General features: G+C 41.8%; 1 protein-coding gene across 5 annotated transcripts in view; it reads left to right on the top strand.

Moving 5' to 3' along the window:
* The window catches only part of CTNND2 (catenin delta 2), a 1230307-nt gene that overhangs the window by 787012 nt on the left and 416206 nt on the right, over positions 1-27089 (top strand). For all 5 annotated transcript variants that reach the window (XM_075062683.1, XM_075062682.1, XM_075062681.1 and 2 more), the window contains one exon: positions 8004-8256. In XM_075062683.1, coding sequence (XP_074918784.1) covers positions 8004-8256 — 253 coding nt within the window. The remainder of the gene's footprint in view (positions 1-8003; positions 8257-27089) is intronic.

The following is a 27089-nucleotide window of genomic DNA, read 5'->3' as shown; positions in this document are numbered from 1 at the left end:
AGACACAGGTTTGAGAAGATGCAGGTGGGTGGGAGTTTCAGGCTGCCTCTCTCTTTCCTAGCACATGGGTTTATGCAAAAGATCAGTACAGGGAAACAGAGAAAGGCATCTTGCACACACGGCTCAAAGGGCAGGGTGGGGTTTCAGGCTGCCTCTCTTTCCCTGTTAGCCATGGGTTATGCAAGATCAGGTACAGAAATCAGAGAAAGGCATCTTGCACACACGGCTCAAAGGGCAGGTGGGGTTTTCAGGCTGTCTTCTCTTTCCCTGTTACCGTGGGGTTAATGCAAAGATCAGGTGCAGGGAAATAGCACTTAACAGTATCCCTAGCAATTTCAAACAGAATTGTAACTTCCATATTCTCGCTGCTCAGGGTCACCTGGAGGAGCGGAGACCTTCTACAGCTATGTGGATTCCGCCCTGGTCCCTACGCAGCTCCCTGTGTAAGCCATGATCCCCCCCAGGGCACAATGGCGCAGACGTGTTAGCCTGGCTGGGACAAGGAACACAGTTTCTCTCCACATAAACTGTTGAAGGCGCATTGCACCGCTCTGGCTGAAACTTGAGAGAGATTACAGAGGAGATTACACGACGGATAGATCAAATCAATGGGCTATTCCACATCTAGGCATAGCCCCTGCTCCCAAAACATTTGCATCTTTGTAAAAAGTTGTTACCTGAAGAACACTCTCTGATCTCTCCAAAGTAGCACCCAGCGACTGTCTTGCTTCTCTGGTGAAAACAGCTCCTGGCTGCAGTCTGCAGGGACATCACCTCGTTACCCCTTCACCCTGGTCTCCAGGCTGTGAACTGTCCGATATGATCTAGATTGCATGGGTTACATCCCAGATAGCATCCAGCTCCTGGAAAACGGCAGATAGTGGGCAGCACCAGAGCGACGGTCCATCACGGGCTTTGGTGTAGGCACTCCTCCAACTCCTCACTTAACCCTACACTGAACAGCATCTCGGTCATAACCCTGTCTTTGCATGACGTGAGATCTGGCCGTAAGATATCATAATTTCTGCGGCTTGATCGCAGCTGGGAACTTCTCCCCAAACACTGATTAGATCCCAGCCGGCACTGCTCAATGCTGGGAAAGTTTGGCGTGGAGCATTGTTGCGATTGAGATTGATTGATTGATGCAACCCACGCGCTCGTTGAGCAAACAGAAGAGGATTTTTAAATTCCCGGGGCATTTAAAGGACGGATCACCTGACCCCAGGGCAGTGGAGTGCTAAGTGTGACCAGAGAGGCTGAAAAGGAATGCTGGGATAGTCCTAAACCGCTGGAGGCCAATAAAACGCGGGATGTGCCACACCTGATGACCAGCATGCCACCCGCGCTGAGTCTCTGCTAAAAAGACCGGAGCAGCACAGGTGTACAGCCAGCGCTGCAAACAGGGAGTTGCAGCGCTGGCTGAGCTTTTAAGTGTAGACACCTGCTAAGTTGCAGCGCTGTAACCCCCTCACCAGCTCTGCAACTTGCAAGTGTAGACAAGGCCTTGGTTGCTGAGCCTCTGGCAGATAAGGTCTTCTCTCCTAGGTCAGTCCTATCCCCTCATTAATCACACAGGGGAAGGGTGATCACAAGGCTGATTGCAGCTGATGAAAGTTGATCAGGAATGATCCAGGGAACAAAGGCTCAAACAGTCCCCAAACACTCAGTCCCACAACTGACCCTGTAAATTTAAATAACTACAGTAGGTGCTACTTCAAAGCAATTATGTGTTCATTTAGAGCAGTGGTTTTCAACCTGTGGTCTGTAGGCCTCTGGGGGTCCAGAGACTATGTCTAAGATTTCAGAAGGGGTCTGTACCTCCATTCAAAAATTTTTAGGGGCACACAAATGAAAAAAGTTTGAGAACCACTGGTTTTAGAGAAAACGTAACACTTCAGATATCATATGGTGGTTATATATGTGGTGTTACATTTTCATGTAGTTTTGTTAAGCTAACATGAGGTAGGTTTTATTTATTTATCTTTTCATGTATTTAACAGTTCAGTTCTCTTAGGCCTAAGTTATACAGAGAACATTTTCTGTGTAATTTGAAGGTGAATAAAACAGCAGAAACTAAGAACAAAAATGGAGAGAACTGTTCAGCCAACCACTCAGAATAACAAGATTAGTATCCCTTTCATCTGAATACAGAGGGTATAAAGCATCCAGTTATTGAGGCTGTGGAACAGCTGCAGGATTCAGGAATTGGAGAAGTTTATGATTGCAAAGATCAGGAACGGGAAGATTCAAGGCACAGACAAAATGGTACTATAAAGGGAATACAGAGGAGATAATTAAGAAATTGAAAATTGGAACAGCCTGGGCTATATTGTGTCCTGATTTAGCTTCAGGGAATTATGAGTTGATCCTTTTCTGAACCTCAAAGACTGGATATCTGCACAAGACATGGAGTATACGAAGACAATCTATCTTAATCTGGAACTCGGCAATTTGAATTTATTATTGTACTTTTTTCTCTTTTTTTAGTTAAGATTTAAATTTAAATGAGAGAATTTTGTGGGGACATTTGTTTTTAATACAGAATATGTGTGTTGTACCATAAAATCCTAAACATACCCTGGGAGAGAGAGCGCTTACAAATCAGAAGATTGCAGCATCATTTGTTTCTTTTCTTTTCTATAAATTGAATTAAAGTTGATTTTTCATTTATTCCTCTACATTTTTTTTTCTATCTGGAAAATTTCTTACTTTTTTTGAGACAGCATCAATGGAATGTAGTTCACCTGTAAATAAATATATTACCACATTCATATTGAAAGATTTACAGGATGCTAGATTTGACTGTTCATGTTTACTAGTCAAGTGTTCCTGTCAAACCCCGAGCTTCATGATAGCATTTCAAGCATTTTTTTTACATTAGTACAATTGCCAAAAATCTGTTACTTGCACTATAACTTCTAATTGGCAGTTTTGGAGGAAATTAAATACACATTCCCCAAAAGGTCACATTGTAGGACATATTTTTAAAGGGACCTCTATTTGGCACAATTGAATTTGTACCCACACTGATCTGCATGTAAACACAGTCAAGGCTTCTTTACATATTTAAAGTGTTAAAAACAATGCATTTAGAAAAAGAAAACTGCAAAACATTACATGCAACTATACAACTGGCACTGTGAAACAGACAAAGCAGCAAGAAAACATTTGTTCAATAAAAATATGAGCTGGATTATATGATTTGTGGAGCAAAATGTTGCAAGATAATATCCCTAATTTATACAATAATATGGACCAAGTAAATCAGTGCATTCAAAAGAATGTAGCAGAGGAATCTGTATACATTTACTCTTAGCTTTTGAGGGCCTGATCGGACATACCTCACTCTTTCCAAATTCTCTTTGACTTCTGTTGAATTCACAATGACTCCAATTTCCATCTGTAGGAATTTTGACTGAACAAAGTGCTCAGGTATGAGGCCTTAGGATCCTTTCATAAGATATACCTCAATTTTCATTATAATATAAGTGTCACTGCATCCAGTTTGGTGTTGTGAGAAGGACAGAGGAAGAGATGTAAGATGCTTATTCTGCACATACACCAGCAGCCTGGAGAGCCCTAGCAAATAAACCCGCCTAATTTGCCGAGGCCCACATCACATCCTTAAATGGGCATCATGTATAGTTAGACGGCCTTTCTGGGGTGTTCTCATCGCTTGGCCAAAATTTCTCTGTAGTAGAAAACAGTTTTCCTTTTCCTGTGATCCATGCACCCAGCTTCAGGAAGTGTTCCACTCCCCTTCCCCAGCCCCCCACTACCGATGAAGACCCAAAATGAAATAATAATGAGATCTTTATTACATTTTCTTGATTGCCCTGCTTAGACACAGTTCATAGTTTGTAGGTGTTGAAAATTGCACTTAGACATTTCAGGATAAAACTACACTTCTAGCTCAAGATTGAGACTCTCACCTTTAGACATCATCTCTACATCTCAGTTAAGCAGCTCCTGTTGAAAATAACAGGTAGATATTTAGAAGATTCAGATGTCCTTTTTAGGTTCAGATTATCTGTTACACTCCGGTTCTACTGAGTACAGCATAAAGCAAGTACTATGCCCTAGCACTAATGCAAGTTAGAGCCGCTAAGGCCTGGCCGCTAGCTAGGGTTATCCGGAACACCTCAGACATCAGTCACTCCTCCCTATCAAACCTGTCCCTGCACCAGAGTGTTGCTGAGAGGGAAGTATAGGAGCTGACTACTCTGGGGGATTACATTGCACCAGAAGAGTCTCCCCAGTTGTGGAGTTACAGCCAGTCTGAACAGTGCAAATGGAGCAAAATGGCCCAGAGCATCTAACAAATAATGTTTACTTGGTGCCTTCACCCACCTAACTCCAGTGTAAGCCTTGGAAAATTTGGTCTGTACTTAACATGCATAAGCGTACGCACGCACACACACACACACACACCCATAAAAATATAAAGAAGCAAGATAGGCCACAAATGACAGATTTAATCTGAACTTTCTGGATCTTATATTTCCTGTTTTTTCGTGACAATAGAAGACTCTTGGAAGTGACCCTGTAACTCTGTTTACATTGGAAAATGAACTATTGCTCACAAAATTACCTGGCTTTAGTTTTGAGCAGCTCTGGGACAATTTGTGGTTCCAAGCAGACCTCTTTGTTTTCAGCTGTCCTTGTTTTGGGGTGTTCATTCATATCCAAAAGCCAAAGCAAAATTCAGGGGGTGTACGAACTCATGTAATTTAAAATCAAAGAAGAGAATTACACAAACATCCCCAAACTCACCCGTCTGTGTTTCAAACACATCTACTTAGGCCCACTTTGAACATATGCCTACTATTCCTTACTGGTTCACTAGAGACCTACCATAGCTGAAAAGAAAGCAGATCTTAACAGCAATTTCTTTAAAGGTATGTTTTGTGTAGTCAACTTTTGGTCTTATTCTTTCATATTCTAACTACCACAAGTCTGTGTACATTATAATAAAATTCAAAAGGAAATAATAGCTTGTTAGGATGACATAATTATGAAAATGAATCAGAGTGAGTCAAAAAGCATGTAGGTATTAAAAGTGTGATAACTAGCTTCAGTTCATACAGTTGCCTTATTGATATCAACACTAAAGAGAAAATAAGATGGAAACAAAATAAGTATCAAATATTTTTTTAACATTTCATTGAACTGTGGTGCAAGAAGAAATGATGAAATACATGGGGCAATGTGGCAATGAAGGGCAATGAAAGGCTGCCTATGTGGCTATGAAAGGCCTCCTTTTTATCAAAGTTATTACTTAGAGCTTTTTGCAACACTCCAGATTTCAATGAGAGATCAAAAGTTAACAGCATTCCCCATGTCATAATTCCAACTCCTAAATATCAAGCTCTTAATGCAGTTCATCACTTTATTTCTTTCATTTCTACTTGTTATTTTTACTACTTTTTCCTAATGTCCGCTTTTTTGAATAATTTTCTTTTTTCCTCTGACACTACAATTTTTTTCAGTTAATTTTACTTATTCCCTGCTGTTAAAACTTTGCCATCTTTTCAGTATCTTGTTAATATAATACTGCTGAGTCCAGGAATTTTGGTTTGGTTTGTGAACACAGTTTATCAGTATTCGGATACAGTTATTACATTACAATTGATCTCTCTTTGAAACAGAAGTTTATTCTTTATATATTGTGATGGGGCAAGGCCAGATGGCTACAGTAAAGTACTGATAAACAGGTATGTTAGCCCCAGGCTAAACAAATCCCTAGGACCATGGGAACCAAATGGCAGTTGCTCCAGGTTAATCAAGGCACCTGGAGCCAATTAAGATCTTTCTAGAAGGCAGTAGAGAGAGCTACTTTAATTAGAACACCTGCAGCCAATCAAGGCAGGCTAATCAGGGCACCTGGGTTTAAAAAGGAGCTCACTCCAGTCAGGCAGGGAGGAGCCAGAGGAGAAGGAGCGTGTGTGAGGAGCTGGGAGCAAGAAGGCAAGGAGCTGAGAGTGAGAGAGTGTACTGCTGGAGGATTGAGGAGGACAAGCGTTATCAGACACCAGGAGGAAGGTCCTGTGGTGAGGATAAAGAAGGTGTTTGGAGGAGGCCATGGGGAAGTAGCCCAGGGAGTTGTAGCTGTCATGCAGCTGTTACAGGAGGTACTATAGACAGCTGCAATCCACAGGGCCCTGGGCTGGAACCTGGAGTAGAGGGCGGGCCTGGGTTCCCCCCAAACCTCCCAACTCCTGATCAGACACAGGAGGAGTTGACCCAGACTGTGGGGAAGATCACTGAGGTGAGCAAATCTGCCGAGAAGCGCAGGACCCACCAAGGTAGAGGAGGAACTTTGTCACTGTATATATATATATGGGTTATTCATTAAGGAAATATACAACATAAGATAAAAGACAGTATCAAAGTGAGATTTTTCTTTATTGTATTTTCATACAGACTAACATAATTTGATAGTATTGTATTTTTATGTCTGTTAACCACTAGATTTTCAATATTATGACATCATAACTGTTATAACATAAATTCTGTGATTCAACTCACTGTTCATATACATCAAAATGAACAGTACAAAAAAAGAAGGAAAACTAATAAAAGACGGAAGGATACTAAATGAGATTCTGAGTGAAAAAGGTATCTTAACCTTGTCAAGTACTAGTGTTAGATGGACCCTATCATACAAGCACTATTAACTACTTTTTCAGTATTGCATTTTTAATTTTTAAATATACTGCAATATGAAACCCTTAAAGTTGTTTCATGGAACTTAATGAAGTATACAAAATATTTGTAATTATGCATCTGAAATGTAAATGTGTGTATCAAAAGAAATGACAGGGAAAATTATTATGAGATCTGGAACTTGAGGATGCATGTTCACCTATGATTTTGATGTAATCAAATGATCCTGAGCCTGGACCCATTGCCATTTATGGAAGAACTGCTGTTGCATTTGATAAGAGCAACATTAGGCCCATAATGAGCTCACTTACAGTGTATTTACTTTTTCTGCTGCTCAGAACTCTCTCATAGACAGGAGTGGCTTTTCATTTGTTCTTGTTTCAGGGCCAGTAGGTCGTATAGGAACTAATCCTATAGTCCTTACAATAAGAATCTAATTGACATCATCTGGACTGCGAACTTGGGTCTAAAATTGCTGCTGCTAAGAACCCAGTATTCATGGCATATTGAAGTGTGTTCTACTCTAGTGGTGTAATAAAAGGATAATGGCCTATGAAGCAGACTAATAAGATTTTTAAGGTGCAAAATCACTGAGTCACTTTAAATCTACTAGTTAAAATGCTCTGAACTGTTGATACAATAATCTTGACATTTTAGACAGGTAGAGACAAATGTGCATAGTGTAATTCTCTTTCAGGATGAGGTAGTGGATAAGTGAATCTTGTTTATAGTGATATCAATAAAAACTGTTAATGCAAGCAGGGCTCTGTGTTGAATATTTTACAGGAACTGGGACCCCAGAAGTGGGATGACAAGTAATCCCTATATTTGTTTAACCTTTAATAGTCATCATTTCCAACCCAGACCTTAGAGCCTGGTTCTGCTCTCATTTGGTGGGTGGTTTAGCTGTGTAAACACTGCAGAATCAGACCTTTAGAGCTGTTGAAATTTAGCTTGACTACTCCCATGCTCTTCACATGATATATACAAAACTTGCATGGAGATTTTGTTGCTTATGTTTTTTTTAACTTCTGATTAACTCATTCTTGAATATGATGTAAGCAGTTCAAAGCCCATCTCAAAGAAGTATTTCTACCTAATATCTGTGTAACCATTTTAAATATTATTTAGTCTTTGTGTGGCATGCTATTTAGAATTTTCACTTGACAGTAATTTACCTCACTGCTTTCAACTATGACAGTGTTGTTCGTTTTTTTTCTCATTCTTTTCGAACCCCTGTTTATATGTGTGTATTTTTTTCCTCTGCCTAGACCTGGTTAACCATTTCTGTGAACAGGTCCTCAATTTTTTACTTTGTCCCTACTTTCCTGTCGTAGCCCCATCTTCCCCTGGTGTCGACTCCGTACCCTTACAGCGCACAGGCAGTCAGCACGGCACACAGAACGCAACATCGACCTTCCAGAGGGCCAGCTATGCTGCAGGCCCAGCTTCCAATTACGCAGACCCCTACCGACAGCTGCAGTATTGTCCTTCTGTTGAATCACCATACAGCAAATCTGGGCCAGCCATCCCACCAGAAGGGACCTTGGCTAGGTCACCTTCCATTGATAGCATTCAGAAAGATCCCAGGTGGGTGAAACCTTATTTTGTCTATTACATGTTGATAAAGAAGGGTTATAATTGCAGTCTACTTCTTGTATTTCAACTATGGTGTATTATTAAAAAATGAAACAAGAGTTGTGAATTGTCCTGCAAAAGATTCTTTGTTTGAATTAGAGTTGTCTGTTTTAATGCTTTTTTTTAGTATGCTTGTGTGAGCTCTCCTTTAGAACAAGATGGCCTTCTGTACATACATTTGTCTACCCTTGCTAGGGCCACCATGTGAAATACCATGAAAAGAAATTATGCTGAGATTATGGCACGATGAGTCCTTGAATCTTAATTGTGACGGCTTAGGTTTTCGTTTTCTATTCAAGGAGAAATTTTATTCTTCTGTAAATGTTTAATAATGTCCAAAGTGGCACCCGAGTGCTAGGCTATGAGAATAACGGTGATTGAGAGATAGCACATGCTCAGGTCTATATTTCATCTGAAGATACTGTAGCTAAGCTCTGCCAGTACATGACAGCAAAATGATTTGCAATGTAATTTTCAATAAATGATTATTGCTGCCTACAGATTTAAAATGTAGAACCTCTTCTCTTCATAGAAAATACTGGCCTCTATGACACATACGCACTCTGTGATTGTATGCATATAAATATAAAATATAGTCATCATTGCGTTCTCTAGGTATACTGGTTTGTTTGGTCAGTAATTTTATGGGGGTTTTATGATTCTTGTAAGTTAAATTGCTTTGAAGTTGAAATAAGACTCTTGAGAAGTTACATAATGAAGTTTTTATTCAAAAATATTTGACTTCTTAAAATCTGTATTCATTTGTACAGGATTTTCTGTGGTAGATATTGTGATTTTGTTGCATGGTATTTAGCAATAGGAACACCCAAAATGTGTCCCCAACAAGGTCATTAGGGAGGTGTTTAACCAACAAGAGACATAAGATATAATGGCAAGATTTTCCTTCTTTCACTATAGAAATGAACAGTTCATAGCCTTGATAGCCTGCACTCTGTACATGTTGACTATCTGTATAGTAACTGCCTCACTAGTTTGAGAGGCCAACAACAGATTAATTTCGTAGCACATCAGGGACACTACTGCTTCTAGTACAGCTCGTTATGCTAGTGACCCACTTCTGATGTGGGTATAGCTACTGTCTTCTTATCTTTAATTCTTGATGCTACACCATATGTTTGAATGAGGAGGAGACAACAGGCTCTGTGTGTTTTAGGTTATATATATATATATATTGGCACACACAGATAAAATATCATCACACTAACATAATTTACCCATCTTGAAGGTCACTAAATACTGACATTTGTTCTATGGTATTGAATTCTTGATGGGGATACTATAAAGGATTTTTGCATGCAAAAAACACTCTGTCTTGTAATAATACTTTGTTTATGCCATACAAAAGATATACAGCGACTTGAAATATAAGAGAAAAATGAGATTGATTGCAATAAATACAGTTAGGAGAAATATTTTGGAATTGAAGGCATTCCTCCTTGTGCTGAAGGAAAGCATATGTACTATTTTATGGTGGTGTTGGACATGTGGTTTAAAAAGATGTAATCTTTGTGGAAAAGACACCATTATCACTGTAATGTTGGAATGATCAGCACCTGCATAGGTTATATGCTAGCAAATGTCAAACTTGTTCCTTTTGTAAAATGATTTTGTTTACTTTTGCTTGGTGCTCTAGCCTTATTTTCCAGCTGGTTTTGTTTCTCTTCTCCTTCCAATATAATGCATGGAATTATATGAATACTAATTTCAATAAGAACATAGGAGATGGAATATTGACATCCACAGATGTAAATAGAACTTGGTAAGCTTTACACAGAAAGAAATTTGTTTATCTACCATTTTTCATTTCATGAATTAATCATAAACAGGCTGTGATTTTTACACTTTTTTTTTTTTGGTAACAAGGTTTTATATTGTAGCTTATGCAAATATATTTCATGTTGTAGATTACTAGTGAGCTACTGACTGCAGCTATTGCTTCAAGTATTTGTTATCTGCATATTCACAGATTGTGTTATTTGGTTGGTTACCTGAGTCACATGGTAGTGTTCTGAAAAGCAGATTAAAGCGGGGGTGGGGAGGGAGATACGAACACTGTCAAAGCCGGTTGTATGGATTTTACTCAAACAAATGTTTGTAAATATTTTATTGTAGTAATCGCTCAGCTCTAGACTTAAATTATTTGTAAACAGAAATAAAAGAGTGTGACATCCTTGAGTAAAAGTTTTCTGGCTTCAAATAGAAGTCAGTCTTATGAAAATTAGCTTGATACACCAGGTAAAAGATTATTACCCGATTTTTTTTTTTTTAACTACTCTGGCATGAAGGAATCAAAGTGAGTTGAAGGTGGGGAAAAACTCAGTTTCTCAAGTTAAAGTGATTAATTTATTTTGAAGGGTGAAGTTATGGCCTGTTTTACACAGGTGGTGGTAGAGACAGGGGTACAAAATGAGGAGGAATGGTGTTGGACACCTGTCCCCATGCAACAGGAACTCTCACAGGAGCAGCAGATAATACAGACCCAGCACCCCCTTGAATTCTATGCGCAGATCCTGTTTAACTTCCATGAGTAGGATTCTGGAATCTCAGAAATCATGGTTTGGGAACACGGATAGGCTCCTTGCCACTAACAGCAGCACTAGAACAAGGCATGTAATTCTCTTTAGCAGCAATGGTAAAGAGCACTGCTGAGCATGTGTCCTTATCTGTAAGAGGTATATTCCATTGCATGGGCAAAATGCCTTACTAAGCTGCCCCTATTCACCACATTACCAGAAACATATTGACAAATTGGAGGGATTTTAGAGAAGAGCAACAAAAATACCAAGAGAGTTGGACAGATTGATATATGAGGAAAGATTAAGAGCTTGGCTAAAAGAATAATGAGGACAGAGACAAAACACCCCAAATACTTGAAGGAACGCTGAGAAAAGACAGAAATCATTTAACATAGTACACAGAGGTATAATTAAGAGTAATGAATGGAATTAAAAAACAAAAAATTGGGCTGAATATCAAGAAAAGCCTTCTGGTGGTGAGCTGTGTTACCCTGTGGAATTGATTTCACAGGAATATTGTTTGGACTCTTTGAAGCTAAACCGAACAAACACCAGAAAATGTATTGTAGGGAGCAATCTTCCGTTGCTCAAGGGATAAACTGGATGATCCAATAGGTCGTGGACTTCCATGACACTGTGATCTATTTCCGTGTTAAGAGAATTTGTGATGAAATGAGTTTTTGGTACTAAATCTGTATGATCTGTCAGATTTGTCAGTGGGTCACTAATGGACTAAACTAAAAAAAAAGAAAATTGTAAAATCTGGCAGAACGAGATAGTAACAACAGCAGTCATGCTGAAAAACAGTTCAGCAATACAATCAAAACTATCTTCAAACAGAATAAAATGTAATATCCCATAGGTATAATGTACCATTGATATATTATCCATTTCCATGTCATAGTGAATGATATTGTTATGAGTTTTTACTGTTTACATTTTTTATAGTATGCTGTTTTTGATAAATATGTTTCAAACAGCACCTTTAAACTATTTATACAAAATACACTGGAAAATCCAATGAACACACACACAAATGGTGTGTTTACCAAAAATGCTGTACTTTCTAGAATGCTCATAGAATGATGATCTGGAAGATCCCTTTTCATGACTTTTTCATTCACTCCCCTTCCCCCAGCACTTTCTGATGAAAAATGTGACAACTAAAATAGATAATTTAAAAATGTAAATAGCATTAAAAATATAAATAACTGGTAGTGGCACATTATTTTTTTGAACTGTCCAGATAGAAATCAGCACAGTTAGTGATTGTGCCAGCTATTGCATAATTTAAATTTTATATCCTGAGGCATTCCTGCTGTGCTTTTACTTTCAAAGTCAAAGTTCTGATTGATTACCTCTGTTGGGGTTAATTTCCCACCACACAGAGAATGAAAGCACTGACTCACTACTTTCAAAGTTCTTAAATCATAAGTCTCTCGTTGTACAAAGGAGAGAAGTAGGCTGAAGCAAAGCATCCTGTGTCCACTGTGAACCATCAAAACCCATTTTGCATCACTTTCTACAAAGAGCTGCGGTATATTTTCAAACCTGTCTTTGTAAAGCTTTCTTTTCCCTGTAATAAAAAGAATCTCATTACGATAAGTGGCAATTAACATATATGCTTCAATAAAAGTATAAGACATTGGCTCTTTAAGATAAACTAAAATATTTCTGCAAGAGTCCTTACAGTACATTCATTTGGTTTGTTTTAAGGATTATCATAATAACAGAATTGCTTTACTATAAATCTCAATAATAGTGAAAGGTGGTATTACAATGTTATGAGAGAGGCCAATAAGAATATACATGTCAGTCTGTGTGTGCTTGTGCAAAGAAAATTACTCTGTGTGTGTATATGTGTACATTTTTATTTTTAAAAATTTATAAGGCAGTGTGATATACTTGTGATAGACAGAAATACGAAGCAGGCAATACCCCAGGAATAGTTATTAGTGACTTCCTTTTCCCTATTAATACTCCCCATTGCAAGGATGTCCATTTATAATTTTTTTTCCAGTGTTCCTTTCCCAACCCATTAAACTGGCAGAATCAAGTAGCTGTAGCCCTAAGGTGATAATTTTGCAATTGACGGTGCTAGTTGTATCTTTCTCTTTTCCAACAGGATATCTATTCTGTTTTCCCTTTCTTATTGCTGAGGAGATGGCATTTATCAGTAGTCATCTAAGAGCAGAACAATGAACTGATAAGAAATATTAAAATCAAAGGGATGATCCAAGCAGGCACACAATTCAAGACAATTAATATGGACTCAGGACAACCCTCAGGTGCTCACCCAAGCCATCCCTCCAAATGAAAGGATTGCATTCTCATTTTGCATATAGAATAGCCATGAGAAAGGGTAACAAATATAAAACAAATAGAAAAGGGTGGCAGGGGCGCGGCAAACATAGCTAAAGATGAAGACTGCTGATATCAGGACTTATATTGTGCCCTAAAAACTGCAAACGTGGGATTCCAGCAACCTGCTTGAAGAGAGTGATCCAGAACCAATGACTCCTGACCAAGATTGTCTAGCTTCCAGTTTGGTCAGGATTAAAGGAGACCATCCCTTCCCAGGCCTGTAACTCTTGGGCAAAGACTTAGGGAGAGAAGGGGGTGTTGCCCAAGTTCCTGGGATCTAGATTATGAAAACTAGATTTATAGAACACCAAGACTATGAATTGTGCCTTTTTGTATGCTGGCAACTGGTATAGACTCAAGAGAGTAGTTGTAAGTGATCTGAAAGGGTTAGGGCCTGCGGAGGAAATGGGGTGACATATGTCTCGTTCAGGTCACTGTAGGATAAATGTGGTTCACTGTTCAACAGACTGCTTTCTATGTTAGATCTTTATTATTCACTGCATAGCCTGATACACACTGTTTATCAAATGCATTTCATTATGTGGTACAGAAAAATCTGTAATGCACTCTAAGAAAGAGAGAAGTTTGTTTTTCGTAGCTCATGTCATACACTTAGTCTATTCTCTATGACTGGATTTGTTCTACTGATAACACAGAAGTTTGTATGTGATCCCTTTGTTAGATCCATCGCTCAATTTTGTTGCCATCTCACCTTTAAAAGTACTCTAAATCCCATCAGTACACCAACTCATGATATTGTCATGGTTGGACCTTGTAATTTCATTATATTATAGTGGCATGGACATTGCCAGTCCATTGGGTTTGACTAGTGAGTCTGCAGTACTTAAAGCTTCCTATATATATATATATATAGTGTCCTTTTCACTTAGTGGCATATCTACTTAGGTAGATGATGTCCCATCTTATTAATATCTTGCTGTTTGATGTGAATGTTTTATTTTACATCTGGTTAAAGGCATAGTGTTCTCATTTATCTCCTTTGTTCCAGAGGTGGGAGAAAGCACAAGGCCAGGCATAGTCTTATTACCAGTGCAGGACAGCAGAAGGGTGATAGTGATGTAAGTAGTAGTAATGAGCCCAGAGAGTGTATATCTGAATACCCTGGCAGGCTGCAATGGCTGTGCTGTTAGAAGTGCTGACTTACAACCTTTGAACAGGTACAACAAGGGATGTTTCCCTGCATTCACTCGGACCTCTGAAGCTACTGTGCCTTTTATCAGCATAATACTTCCAGGTACCTGCACTTGGATAGTGCACTTCATCCCCCTCTCTCATCTTCCTCAATTCATCTTAGGCTTGTGTGAGCCATAGTCAAGCTTCTAATAGTTGTTAGGCCATAATGTGATTTTTGTCTGTGTTAGCCACGCATGTCCCTCTGTATCCTGTGGATCATCCTGTGCACACTTTAACAGGTGCAAACTCTGCACAATGCCTTTCTCTGATGAGCAATACAATTCTAAAAAATGGCAGTGCTTGTCAAGTAAATAATATGTATTTTAAAAAAATATGAGCTAATATTTAAAAAATATGTACATGAGAGAACAGATGAGCTTCAAAGTGTATTTCTCTAATGTACTAGCAAAATAAACTGCCTTTAAAAGTCTCTGTATTACCACTCTGCCTTAATTTTCTCATCTGCAAAATGGGGAAAATAGTAGTTACCTTCCTCACAGGAATGCTGTGAGAATGAGTTATTTTATAAAGTGCTTTGAAGATGCAAAGCCATGTTCTGCTCTTACTTATGCCTAGGCCACCTCCACTGGAAGTATGGCAAGGAATGGTGTTTAGTTTGAGGAGATTTCTTCAATTAGATCTTCTGCTGAGGAAATGAAGGGGAAGGTCATGTCAGAATCTTGCTAGTCAGTTGTTTAAAATAGACAATGCACCTCCTTGTCTGACAATGCCTCATACTGAGAAAGCAGGCCGATCAGCGAGTTATCATAATTGCCTATACACAAATGCGAGAAGCCTGGGAAACAAGCGGGGAGAACTGGAAATCCGGGCACAGTGAAGGAATTTTGATATGATTGAAATAACAGCGACTTGGTGGGATAACTCACATGACTGGAGTACTGTCATGGATGGATATAAACTGTTCAGGAAGGACAGACAGGGCAGAAAAGGTGGAGGAGTTGCACTGTATGTAAGAGAGCAGTATGACTGCTCAGAGCTCCAGTATGAAGCTGCAGAAAAACCTGAGAGTCTCTGAATTAAGTTTAGAAGTGTGAGCAACAAGGGTGATGTCGTGCTGGAAGTCTGCTATAGTCAACCAGACCAGGGGGATGAGGTAGATAAGGCTTTCTTCCAGCAACTAACAGAAGTTACTAGATCACAGACCCTGGTTCTCATGGGAGACTTCAGTCACCCATGAGATATCTGCTGGGGGAGCAATACAGTGGTGCACAGACACTCCAGGAAGTTTTTGGAAAGTGTAGGGGACAATTTTCTGTTGCAAGTGCTGGAGGAACCAGCTCTTCTTGACCTGCGGGTCACAAACAGGGAAGAATTAGTAGGGGAATCAAAAGTGGATGGGAACCTGGGAGGCAGTGACCATGAGATGGTCGAGTTCAGGATCCTGACCCAAGGAAGAAAGGAAAGCAGCAAAATACGGACCCTGGACTTCAGAAAAGCAGACTTTGATTCCCGCAGGGAAATGAAGGGCAGGATCCCCCGGGAGAATAACATGAGTGGGAAAGGAGTCCAGGAGAGCTGGCTCTATTTTAAAGAATCCTGATTGAGATTGCAGGAACAAACCATCCTGATGTGTAGAAAGAATAATAAATATGGCAGGTGACCAGCTTGACTTGACAGTGTAATCCTTGCTGATCTTAAACACAAAAAAGAAGCTTACAAGAAGTGGAAGATTGGACAAATGACCAGGGAGGAGTATAAAAATGTTGCTCAGGCCTGCAGGAGTGAAATCAGGAGTAAGAGATGCTAAGAGTAACAAGAAGGGTTTCTTCAGATATGTTAGCGACAAGAAGAAGGTCAAGGAAAGTGTGGGCCCCTTACTGAATGAGGGAGACAACCTAGTGACAGAGACTGTGCAAAAAGCTTATGTACTCAATGCTTTTTTTGCCTGTCTTCACAAACAAGGTCAGCTCCCAGTTTACTGCACTGGGCAGCTCTGTATGGGGAGGAGGTGACTAGCCCTCTGTGGAGAAAGAAGTGGTTCAGAACTATTTAGAAAAGCTGGACAAGCACAAGTCCATGGGGCTGGATGCACTGCATCTGAGGGTGCTAAAGGGGTTAGTGGATGTGATTACAGAGCCATTGGCCATTATCTATGAAAACTCATGGCGTTCAGAGGAGGTCCCAGATGACTGGAAAAAGGCTAATGTAGTGCCCATCTTTTTAAAAGGGAAGAAGTGGGACCTGGGAAACTACAGGCCAGTCAGCCTCACCTCTAGTCCCTGGAAAAATCATGGAGCAGGTCCTCAGGGAATCAATTCTGATGCACTTAGAGGAGAGGAAAGTGATCAGAACAGTCAACATGGATTCACCAAGGGCAAGTCATTTGACTAACCTAACTGCCTTCTATGATGAGATAACTGGCTCTGTGGATGAGGGAAAAGCTTATCCACAGAGCTGTAGCAAAGTTTTGATACGGTCTCCCACAGTATTCTTGAAGTATGGGCTGGAAAATGACTATAAGGTTGATAGAAAGCTGGCTAAATTGCCGTGCTCACGGGTAGTGATCAATGGCTCCATGTTTAGTTGTCAGCCAGTATCAAGTGGAGTGCCCAAGGGTCGGTCCTAGGCTGGTTTTGTTCAATATCTTCATCAATGATCTGGAGGATGCATTGATTGCACCCTCAGCAAGTTTGCAGATGACACTAAACTGGGAGGATTGGTAGATACTCTGGAGAGTTGGATAGGATACCGAAGGACCTAGACAAATAGAGGATTGGACCAAAGAAATCTGATGAGGTTCAACAAGACAAGTGCAGAGTCCTGCACTTAGGAAAGAAGAATCCCATGCACTGCTACAGACTAGGAACCGAATGCCAGGCAGCAATTCTGCAGAAAAGAACCTAGGGGACAGTGGATGAGAAGCTGGATATGAGTCAACAGTGTGCCCTTGTTGCCAAGAAGGCTAACGGCATTTTGGGCTGTATAAGTAGGGGCATTCCAGCAGATCAAGGGACATGATCATTCCCCTCTATTTGGTATGTGAGTAGGCCTCATTTGGAGTACTGTGTCCAGTTTTAGGCCCCACACTACAAGAGGATGTCCAGCGGTGCTGGAGCATGTGACTTATGAGGAGAGGCTGAGGAACTGGATTGTTTAGTCTGCAGAAAAGAAGAATGAGGGGGGATTGATAGCTGCCTTCAACTACCTGAAAGGGGTTCCAAAGAGGATGGATCTAGACTGTTCTGAGTGGCAGCAGATAAAAGAACAAGAAGTAATGGTGTCAAGCTGCAGTGGGGGAGGTTTAGGTTGGATATTAGGAAAAACTTTTTCATTAGGAGGGTGGTGAAGCACTGGAATGGGTTACCTAGGGAGGTGGTGGAATCTCCCTCCTGCCTGGGATGATTTAGTTGGGGATTGGTCCTGCTTTGAGCAGGGGATTGGACTAGATGACCTCTTGAGGTCCCTTCCAACCCTGATATTCTATGATTCTATGAAATGTTGGTTGTTGCTGTCAACTTTCTCCATCTATTTTCAGATAAGTCCGTTTTTTGTGCTTTTAGAGGTAATCCAGGATCCAGTCATATCCCTATCTATGCTTTATGCAAACCAGAAGGAAAGGTGTGTAAAAGGATTGTGTGTTCCTAAAGCTGAAGATGTAAGTGGTATTGCATTGCTCATCCATACGCAGAGAGAGAAATAAAAGACATACAGTTTTACTGCAGGGACACAAACTCCCCATTTTCTTAGTGTACAGTGTGTTTTGCAAGACTAAATGAAGTACTTCTCAATAACTGGGCAGAAAGGCTATTTGAAGAAAGTGCTTTAATTTACAAACAGTTGAAAATGGAGAAGGGAAAACAGGAAGGGAAAGGATAGAGAAGGGAAGGGAAAATATAGAAGGGAAAACAGGAAGGGAAAGGATAGTTTGACAGTTTATTTTAAATCTTTTCATTGATTTATATCACAGCTGTATAGTTGACTGAAGCTGTGACTGTGTGAACACAGCAGGGATCACTTCATATGGCCTGCATGGGATGGGAATGGGCCAATCTCTGTAAGTTTACTTTGGAGGTTCATGTTCTACATAAATCTAAAACTGCAAGAAATCCCACCCCCTTCTCTAGAGCAGTGTTTTTCAAAGTTTGGGTCATGACCCTAGCGGCACTGGTCAGCACTACCGACTGGGAAGTTAAAGGTCCCATTGGCAGTGCTGCCCAGCTAAGGCAGGCTAGTGACTACCTGTTCCGACAGCACGCTGAGCCCTGGAAGCGGTCCAGCTTCTAGGCAAGGTGGCCGGGTCTCTGCACACTGCTGCCGCCCAGATCACTGGCTCTGCATTCCAAGCTGCGGGGAGGCAGTGTCTGTGGGTGAGAGCTGCATTGAGCTGCTTGCATGCCTCCGCCTAGGAGCCGGACCTGCTGCTGGCTGCTTCCGGGGTGCAGCACAGTCTGTGGTGCCAGGACGGGTGGGAAGCCTGCCTCTGCACCCTGGCTGCGCCACTGAATGGGAGCTGCCAGAGGTATGTCTGTGCCCCAACCCAATGCTCCAATCCCCTGTCCCAGCCCTGAGCCCCCCCTCAACTCAGAACCTCTTCCTGCATGCCAAACCCCTCATCCCTGACCCCACCCCAGAGCCTGCACCCCCAGCCCAGAGCCCTGACCCACTCCCACACCCCAACCCTCTGCCCAGCACTGAGCCCCCCCAATCCAGAGCCCCTTCCTGCATCCCAAACCTCTCATTCCCGGCCCCAGCCCAGAGCCCTGACCCCCTCTCATATCCCAACTCCCTGCCCAATCCTGAACCCCTCAAACACCCCAAACCCCTCATCCCCAGCTCTGTTGGGTCACGGGCATCAACAATTTTCTTCAGCTGGGTCCCCAGAAAAAAAGTTTGAAAGTTACTGCTCTAGAGCACTAGCTGCCTACCCTCATGGTTGCCCCTTCATTCAGGCCCCTCACCTCCTTAGATCTCTTTAGGGAATATGAAGGATGCTTTGTTGCATCTCTCTGGGGAGATCTTCACCTAGGGTCATCAGAGTGCACCAAGCAGCCCCTCTCCCCCACAGATTTTCAGCCTGCTGCCTGATAATGGATGTTGCCTCCTTGATTTAATTCAAGATTCAGGATTGGGGCAAGGAGATATGAGGTCCAACTGGGTATTGGTATTCCCACTCCCAGTGCCAGCAGCTCATCCAATGAATTAGGGTCAGAGACACCTCATAATTCTTAGCATTGTAGCTAGTGGTTCCTTAGCAATGAAGCACCCAGTAATGATTGTTACTATGGTTCCCCCAAGAGTTTCTACAATTATTATGAGATGTTTCTGTCCTTTTACTTAGTTTTAAGCCTCTTCAACAAGAGTGCTTTTCCTTCTAATGGATTGGGGGCTGCGGTTGTCTTTATCAGGCACCCACTAAGGATGCTCCTCAAAAGGAGTGGACTGCCAGAGATTCTAGGAAAGAATAGAAGGGGTGTCTTGGCCCAAGGAAGGAAGAGGATGAGGCCATTGCCCCCCTGAAGCCATCTAAGGTAAAGATATGGAGAGATGGATCTATGCAAACAATAGCAGCTTTGTAAACAGTCATGAGTAAGGCTGTGATTTAGTCACAGAGGTCATGGCAGTCACGGATTCTGTGACTTTATCGGACCTCCATGACTTCTTCAGCTTCACCTGTCAGCAGCTGAAGCCGTGGTGGGAGCTCTGGCTGGGGATGGAGCCGGGGCTATGCTCCCCGCATAGCCCCACGGTGGGGGCTGCAGCCGGGGCCATGTGCCTCTGCCCGATGGTGGGAGCTGCAGCTGGGGCTGGGTACCTCTACTGTGGCTTGTATGGTTATTTTTAGTAAAAGTCACAGACTTCATGAATTTTTGTCTGTTTTCCGTGACCTGTTTGTAAGTTTTACTAAAAATAATCATGACAAAATCTTAGCCTTACTCATAAGCCAAGGCTGAAGACATATGGATGAAAATAATACCACTGGTTTGGGGTGGCTATTGGATTAATTTCATAGTAGCATTAAGCAACCTTTTAAATTTTATTTGTAAGCATTTCCTTTATTTGGAAAAAAGTATGTATCATAAACCAGAGATTGTGTGGGCAAGGGGATGGCTTGCCCATGGACTGGAGATCCTGGACCTAAGCCAGCCCTGATTACAAGATGAACCTACTTGAGAGGAATCAGGTGATTCCAACATAAAATACAGCAGGAAGCTGCAGAGTGAGGTGTGGCAGAGAGAGGAGCACAGACTGCCTGAGGTAGGAAGCCTGGCAGCAAGCTGGCAAGGCTTAGGAACCAAGAGACTAGCTGGAGTGGCGGCTGGTGGAAGGAGTAGCTACAAGAAGCAATTTTGGTTCGTACAGAGCCAGGCAAAACCTGTGAGTGAGAGTTAAAGAAGAGAAGATGAGCTTAACAGCTCTGTTTGTTTTGGACTTTCGAGTTCTGCTTTTTGTTTTTGTTTTTAACTGTTGCCAGACTGGGGAGCACTAGTAAAGAGTGAATTAAAGGATTTGCATTTACAAGGTCACTAGAGACTGAGTGAGTTCTTAGAGGGGCCTGGATGAAGTGGAAATAGAGGCAAGTCAGCCATGGAAAGATGCTCAGGAGGCAGTAAATGACGACAGGACTGGCACTAGAGTTTTTCGTGCCCTAGGCGCATGGCCATTTCGCTGCCCAGCGTGCCACTCCCGCGGCTCCAGTGGAGTTGCTGCAGCCATTTCTGCGGAGGGTCCGTTGGTCCGCGGCTCCAGTGGGGCTGCCGCAGCCGTGTCTGCGGCAGCTTCACCCGAGCCGCGGACCAACGGACCCTCTGCAGGCACGACTGCGGCAGCTCCACTGGAGCCGCCTGCCGCCCCCCCTAGCAAAATGCCGCCCCCCAAAAATCCTGGCGCTCTAGGCGATTGCTTAGTTCGCCTCAATGGAAGCGCCAGCCCTGAATGGCCACCATACTACATAAGGTGTAAATGTTTTTTGTTTTGTTTCTTTTTTACTCAGTTATCCAGGTCATTTCTGGTAAATCCTTTATCTCACATCATACCATCCTATATTTTGTTCATGTGAGACATTTCAAAGAAAAGCAGCTTGAGGGGTTAATTATCATTTTCATTACTACTGTTATTTCTTTCTGTCCACCTATAAATCCTGGTTTCCGTAATTACCCTGGATCAAAATCTCAAATTTGAATGTCTAAATTATTCAGTTCCCTAAATATGGGAACCCACATTTGAAAATGTTCCTCTGAGTCAGACTGGCAAAAGCACATCAGTTATGTACCTGAGCCACAAAGTCAGGGAAAATTATTCTTGAAACAAATATAAAATTGATTTTCTGTACATTAGAACAGGAGTTCTCAAACTGGAGGTTGGGACCCCTCAGGAGGTTGCGAGGTTATTACATGGGGGGTCACAAGCTGTCAACCTCCACCCCAAACCTTGCTTTGCCTCCAGCATTTATAATGGTGTTAAATAAATAAAAAAATGCTTTACATTTATAAAGTCTCACACAGAGGCTTGCTATGTGGAAGGGGTCACCAGTAAAAGTTTGAGAGCTACTCAATTAGAATAATGTGCTTTTGAAGTTTGGCATATCGTGAGCTGTCTGGGTTGCATATGAATGTTTATCTCACAGTCAACTTGGAAGACGTTGGACCACAAAACTGCTGTTTGTCCAGAACTAGCTACAGCAAGATCTGGACCTTGGACCACTGTAATTTCTCAGCTCATGATATTACCTGACCAAATTGCCATATGTCAAAGAAGAAAATGGTTTTGTGTGCTGCAAATTGTTTTTATTTAAAAACAGGTGTGATAAACCCCCCCAAACAAGATTTTAATCATGGAAGTAATCCCACATCAGAAGAGGATTTATTTTCAACCGAGACTGTGAGCTTTTATGGGACAGGTACTATCTTTTTTTAGTGCATACCTTGCTCCTTGATTGGTATTACTGCAGAAATAATATTAATAAATAATTTTCCAGATCCTTATCGAGTACAGCTCAAATCTCATGAGAACATGCATTTTTATGGAATTTTGGATAGTTGTGGTAACCGTAAATAAATGCAAAGCAATGAATATTACTATGTTTATCAAATTAGTTTTCTGAATATGTGCAAAAATGTAACATGTTCAGAATTACTTTGTTGTGATGAGCATTCGTCTCTAATAGGTGAGCTGGCTTGATGATGTCATTTGGCTGGTCTTTCCAATGTAAATAAAAATAAATTAGTTTTTTGTTGCCACCAAATTATTCCTATTTGAAATGTTTAAACTTTGCAAGGCTAAGAGGTTGTCTTTCTGGATTGCTCTATAATTTTGAATAGCTTCATAATTTGATCATCTTCAAACCCACTTTCCACCCTCTCTTTCTATATTATTTTAAATAAAGTAGTTTCCAGAGGTAGGCAAAACAAAAATTAGAGCACTGTTAAGCTTGACAGTAGCTCTCTCTCTGATTTGGGGAATTAGAAAAGTAAAGGAAGATCACTGCTTTCATTTAACAAGGTTAAAAAAAGTTTCTATCACATTTCTTTGTGAAGAGAGTGTGGGAAATGTAAACAAGTATAAATTGATGCCAATCAAATTCCGGGCTTGAAAGCAGTTTACAGCAGAGCTTAATTTCTGCAGTGGAAAATGGGGAAGGGTGGAGGAAATTGGCTATATGGGGAGAGAGAAAGACACAATTAGCAGGCCTATCCAAAAATCTTCCAGCCAGATTTTGGAGTATGAGAAAGCAGATAAAAAGATAGACTTTTTATATTCAGTGTGACACTGGTCCATGGCTATATACAAATGTAATAAATAAAAATTGAATACAAGCAAAAAAAATGTACTATAAATATCATTGTATAAATATACACATGAATACCAAATTAAAACAATGTTGAACTGTAACTGTAACCATAGTCTTCCTCTCATAGCCTCTTATCTGACTTCCCTTTCCCTTCAGCAAAATATTTAGGATGGGCACCTAGGGAGCTGGCATACAATTTACGTAACATACTCTGGCAACACCCCTTTAAACTTCCCAGATACATACAGGGTGATAGTAACTTAATGGATTTACTGGTGCACAGGGCGGCCGAGGTCCTGGGCAAGGTGTGTGTGTGTGGGCGGGGAGCGGCTCTGGGCCTCTGGAAGGGGCACGGGCTTGGGCAGAAGCAGTGGGGCTGGGGCCAGACTGTCCAGCTTGTGCCACTCAGATCTCCGGTGGTGATTTGAAGGGCATGGGGCTCCATCCGCTGGCACGGTTGCAGCAATGGTGGCTGGGAGCCCCAGGTCCTTTAAATTGCCACTGGAGCCCTGAGGTAGCGGTGGCATCCAGGAGCCCCAGGCCTTTGGCAGTGATTTAAAGGGCCCGGGGCTCTGGCCACTGCTGGGAGTGCCAAGGCCTTTTTAAATCATCTGTCCTTTTGACCTCTTCCCGCAATTAATGGCCCTGCCGGTATGGTTGGCTGTGTACCAGCTTTCTTACTGGTACGCCATACCAGACTGTACCAGCTTACTTCCACCTTTGGTTACCTAGCTCTTTAGCAGCATTGGCCTGCTAAACCTAGGGTTGTGAGTTCAGTCCTTGAGGGGGCCATTTAGGGAACTGGGGTAAAGTCTGTCTGGGGGATTGGTCCTGCTTTTAGCAGGGGGTTGTACTAGATGACCTCCTGGGGACCCTTCCAACCTTGATATTCTATGAGATCTTTTGTTACAACACTTCAGGACCATGGACAAAATTCCTCATTTATAAAAGGCTAATTTTTAACAGGTGTTTTTTTTCACTGATCACATAATTATTTGTTTATAAACAGTATTAATGTTGTTACATTTCACAAGTCATGGCGTACGCTAGCTAATTTCTGTTGCAGCTCTGTATACTGTACACAATCAATTCAAAGGGACAAATTCTGCCCTGTGCTACATCTGTGCAACAACACCGACTTCACTGGAATTACACAGGTTACTCCAGGGGGGATACTGGGCCAAAAAAATTAAAATTCTGCAACAAAAAATTAAACATTCTACTTACAATATTTTAAAATTCTGCACAATTCTGCATATTTTATTTGTCAAAAACACAATATAATCATACCAGTTTTGATTATGTTTGGTCATTTTTTTCAAAATACCTGTCTGCAAATATGTCTTTAACAATACAGACAAAAAAGGATTCAGGAAATGTTTTTTGACAAATAGATTCCTTACTGGACATATTAATACAGAACCCTGAGTAATAATTCATTTAAACTACAATACAGAACCGTATTTCTCGCACCCCTTAGAAGCAGTACAAAGTCTTGAGGGAATCAGGGTAAAAGAGGAGCTGAGGGAGAGGGAAATAAATTGCTGGGAAGGAGCCTGGGTGTGAACTTGGATAGTTGTTGGGTATGGGTGGGAAAAGTAGGGAACAGTTTTTTGGGGGGTGGGGATGAGGAATTATTAGGGAGCTTCCCTCATGCAGACGGACCCGTAGCCTCTCCCATTCAGTCAGGCGCATGCGCCTCTGTCCCCATGTGTTCCTGCACCCCCATGTGTCCTTGCACCCCCTGTCCACATCTGTTCTTCCACCCCCACTCCGACACTCACTCCCACCGTTTCCATGTAGCCCTGCACCCCTCCCCCTGTTCCCAAGTGTCTCTGTGCCCCCACCCAGCCGCTCCCCTGTCCCTGTGTAGCTCTGTACCCCCTCCTCCATCACCATGTGGCCTGCACCTCCCTCCCCCTGTGGCCATGTGCCTCCACTCTCATTCAGCCCCTGCTCTAGTCTGTCCTCCCACACTAGCCCTTATCAGCTCCTGTCTGACCCCCGCAGCAGCCCCATGTTGTTTGTCTCCCCATAGTCCCTGTCTCCTGACCTGGCCTGACAGACGCTGTGAAGAAGGCAGGCTTTTTCTCTTCCCTCACTGTCTGAGAGCTGCTGCTGTGGTCTATCACCACAGTGCCTTCTGGTGAGCAAAAGGCATAACTGCAGCAATATTTCAGCAGTAGAGCAGAATTTGCCCGGGAGTAACAGGTGTAGTGAAATTGCAGGATTTGTTGCCTCAGTTGTAGAATATGAATTATAGGTGTTGTCATTTCTAAATTGTTAGATAACACATTTCTGCTTCCACTAATCTCTGTTTAAACCAATGTCTCTTTCCTTGTGTTAATATTCACATACTTTAAACCAGTACTCAGTAGTTATTCTTCCATCTTTCCCCCCATGCCATGTACCTTTATCTTCATTTACACTGTCATCAAGAGTGTGTGAGGACCCCGTGTTACACTCTCCCCACTGTTCAGAGGCTGTACCAGATGTACAGTATAATTTAAGGTCAGTCTCATTTTCTCCAACGCTGTTTTAGCAGTATGAAGAGTGCCCTTTGGAAGATTCAAAATCTAGGTATGATTATGTTTATTTGTCATGCTTTATTATTGTAATCCAATGATAGACAAAATAATAATAAAGTAAACTGGTACAGGAGTTGGTGTATGGTAATGCTGGTTCTTTACCTCTATCTAAGTACTCATTTGATTCCCATCACCATAGTATCTAAGCCCCTCCAAAGATTAATGTATTTATTCTTACAACAGCTCTGTGCATTAGGGAAATATTATCATCCCCATTTTACATCTGGGAATTTAGAGATTAAGTGACTTGCCCAAGGTCAAGCGGGAAGTCTGTGACCAAGACAGGAAGAATTGAACCCAAGTCTTAGTCCCCATGAGGCAGAGACAGAAAAGGATAATTCTTCATTTAACAACTTCTCCTCTTTAAGATTTTACTGTAACTTATAAACTATTTTACATAACTAGAAAACTATCAGGGAAAATAATCCCTAAAGTACAGATTCTTGTTATAACAACGGGGACCTGAGATCTGTCTTTTAAAAGACCTTACCTCTTTTTGAGTAACATGTAACTGTTTCTGTGGAGTTTTCAGTATGCCCTCTAAGGCTGCGTCTAGAGTGCAAAAACACTCCCATGGTAGCGAAGCTCAGAGCCCAAGTCAACCGACTCAGGTTCATGTCATGGGGCTGAGCCTGGGGGCGGTTTTTCATTAAAGAGAAACAAACAGAACTTTCACACCATAGCCTGGCCAGTAATGAAAGTGGTTTTCAAAGCTTCTCTGATGCGCACCATGCCCTGCTGTGCTCTTCTAACTGCCCTGGTGTCTGGCTACGTGTAATCAGCAACCAGGCAATTTGCTTCAACCTCCCACTCTGCCATAAACGTCTCCCTCTTACTCTCACAGATAATGTGGAGTGCACAGCAAGCAGTAATAACAATGGGAATATTGGTTTCACTGAGTTCTAACTGAGTCAGTAAACTGTGCCGGTGAGCTTTTAAACATCCAAAGGCACATTCTACCACCATTCTGCACTTGCTCAGCCTATAGTTGAACTGCTCCTTACTACTGTCCAGGCTTCATGAGCCATGGAAGCAAGGGGTAGACTGGGGTAGATACGACTGCGTGATGCTGCCGACTGGGAGAGCAGTCTGAAGCAGAAGCCTCCAGCTGGCATGATATTCCAGGCAGGACTGAATTTCCATTAGATGAAACTTAAAGAAGAGTCATTCCCATTTTTGTCCAGGCGCCCCTGACCAACCTCGCTGAGGCTGGCCAGGAGCACCCATGTCTGCCCAGGTGCTCCTGACCAACCTAATCAAGGTCGACCAGGAGCACCCATGGGACAATGACAACGACAGCAGTCGTATTGCACCACCTGCCATCCGCAAGGTAAGGCAAGGGGATGTTGCTGT

Source organism: Chelonoidis abingdonii, chromosome 2 (assembly GCF_003597395.2).
Source record: "Chelonoidis abingdonii isolate Lonesome George chromosome 2, CheloAbing_2.0, whole genome shotgun sequence".
Taxonomy (NCBI): domain Eukaryota; kingdom Metazoa; phylum Chordata; order Testudines; family Testudinidae; genus Chelonoidis; species Chelonoidis abingdonii.
This window is presented reverse-complemented; position numbering and strand designations above follow the sequence as displayed.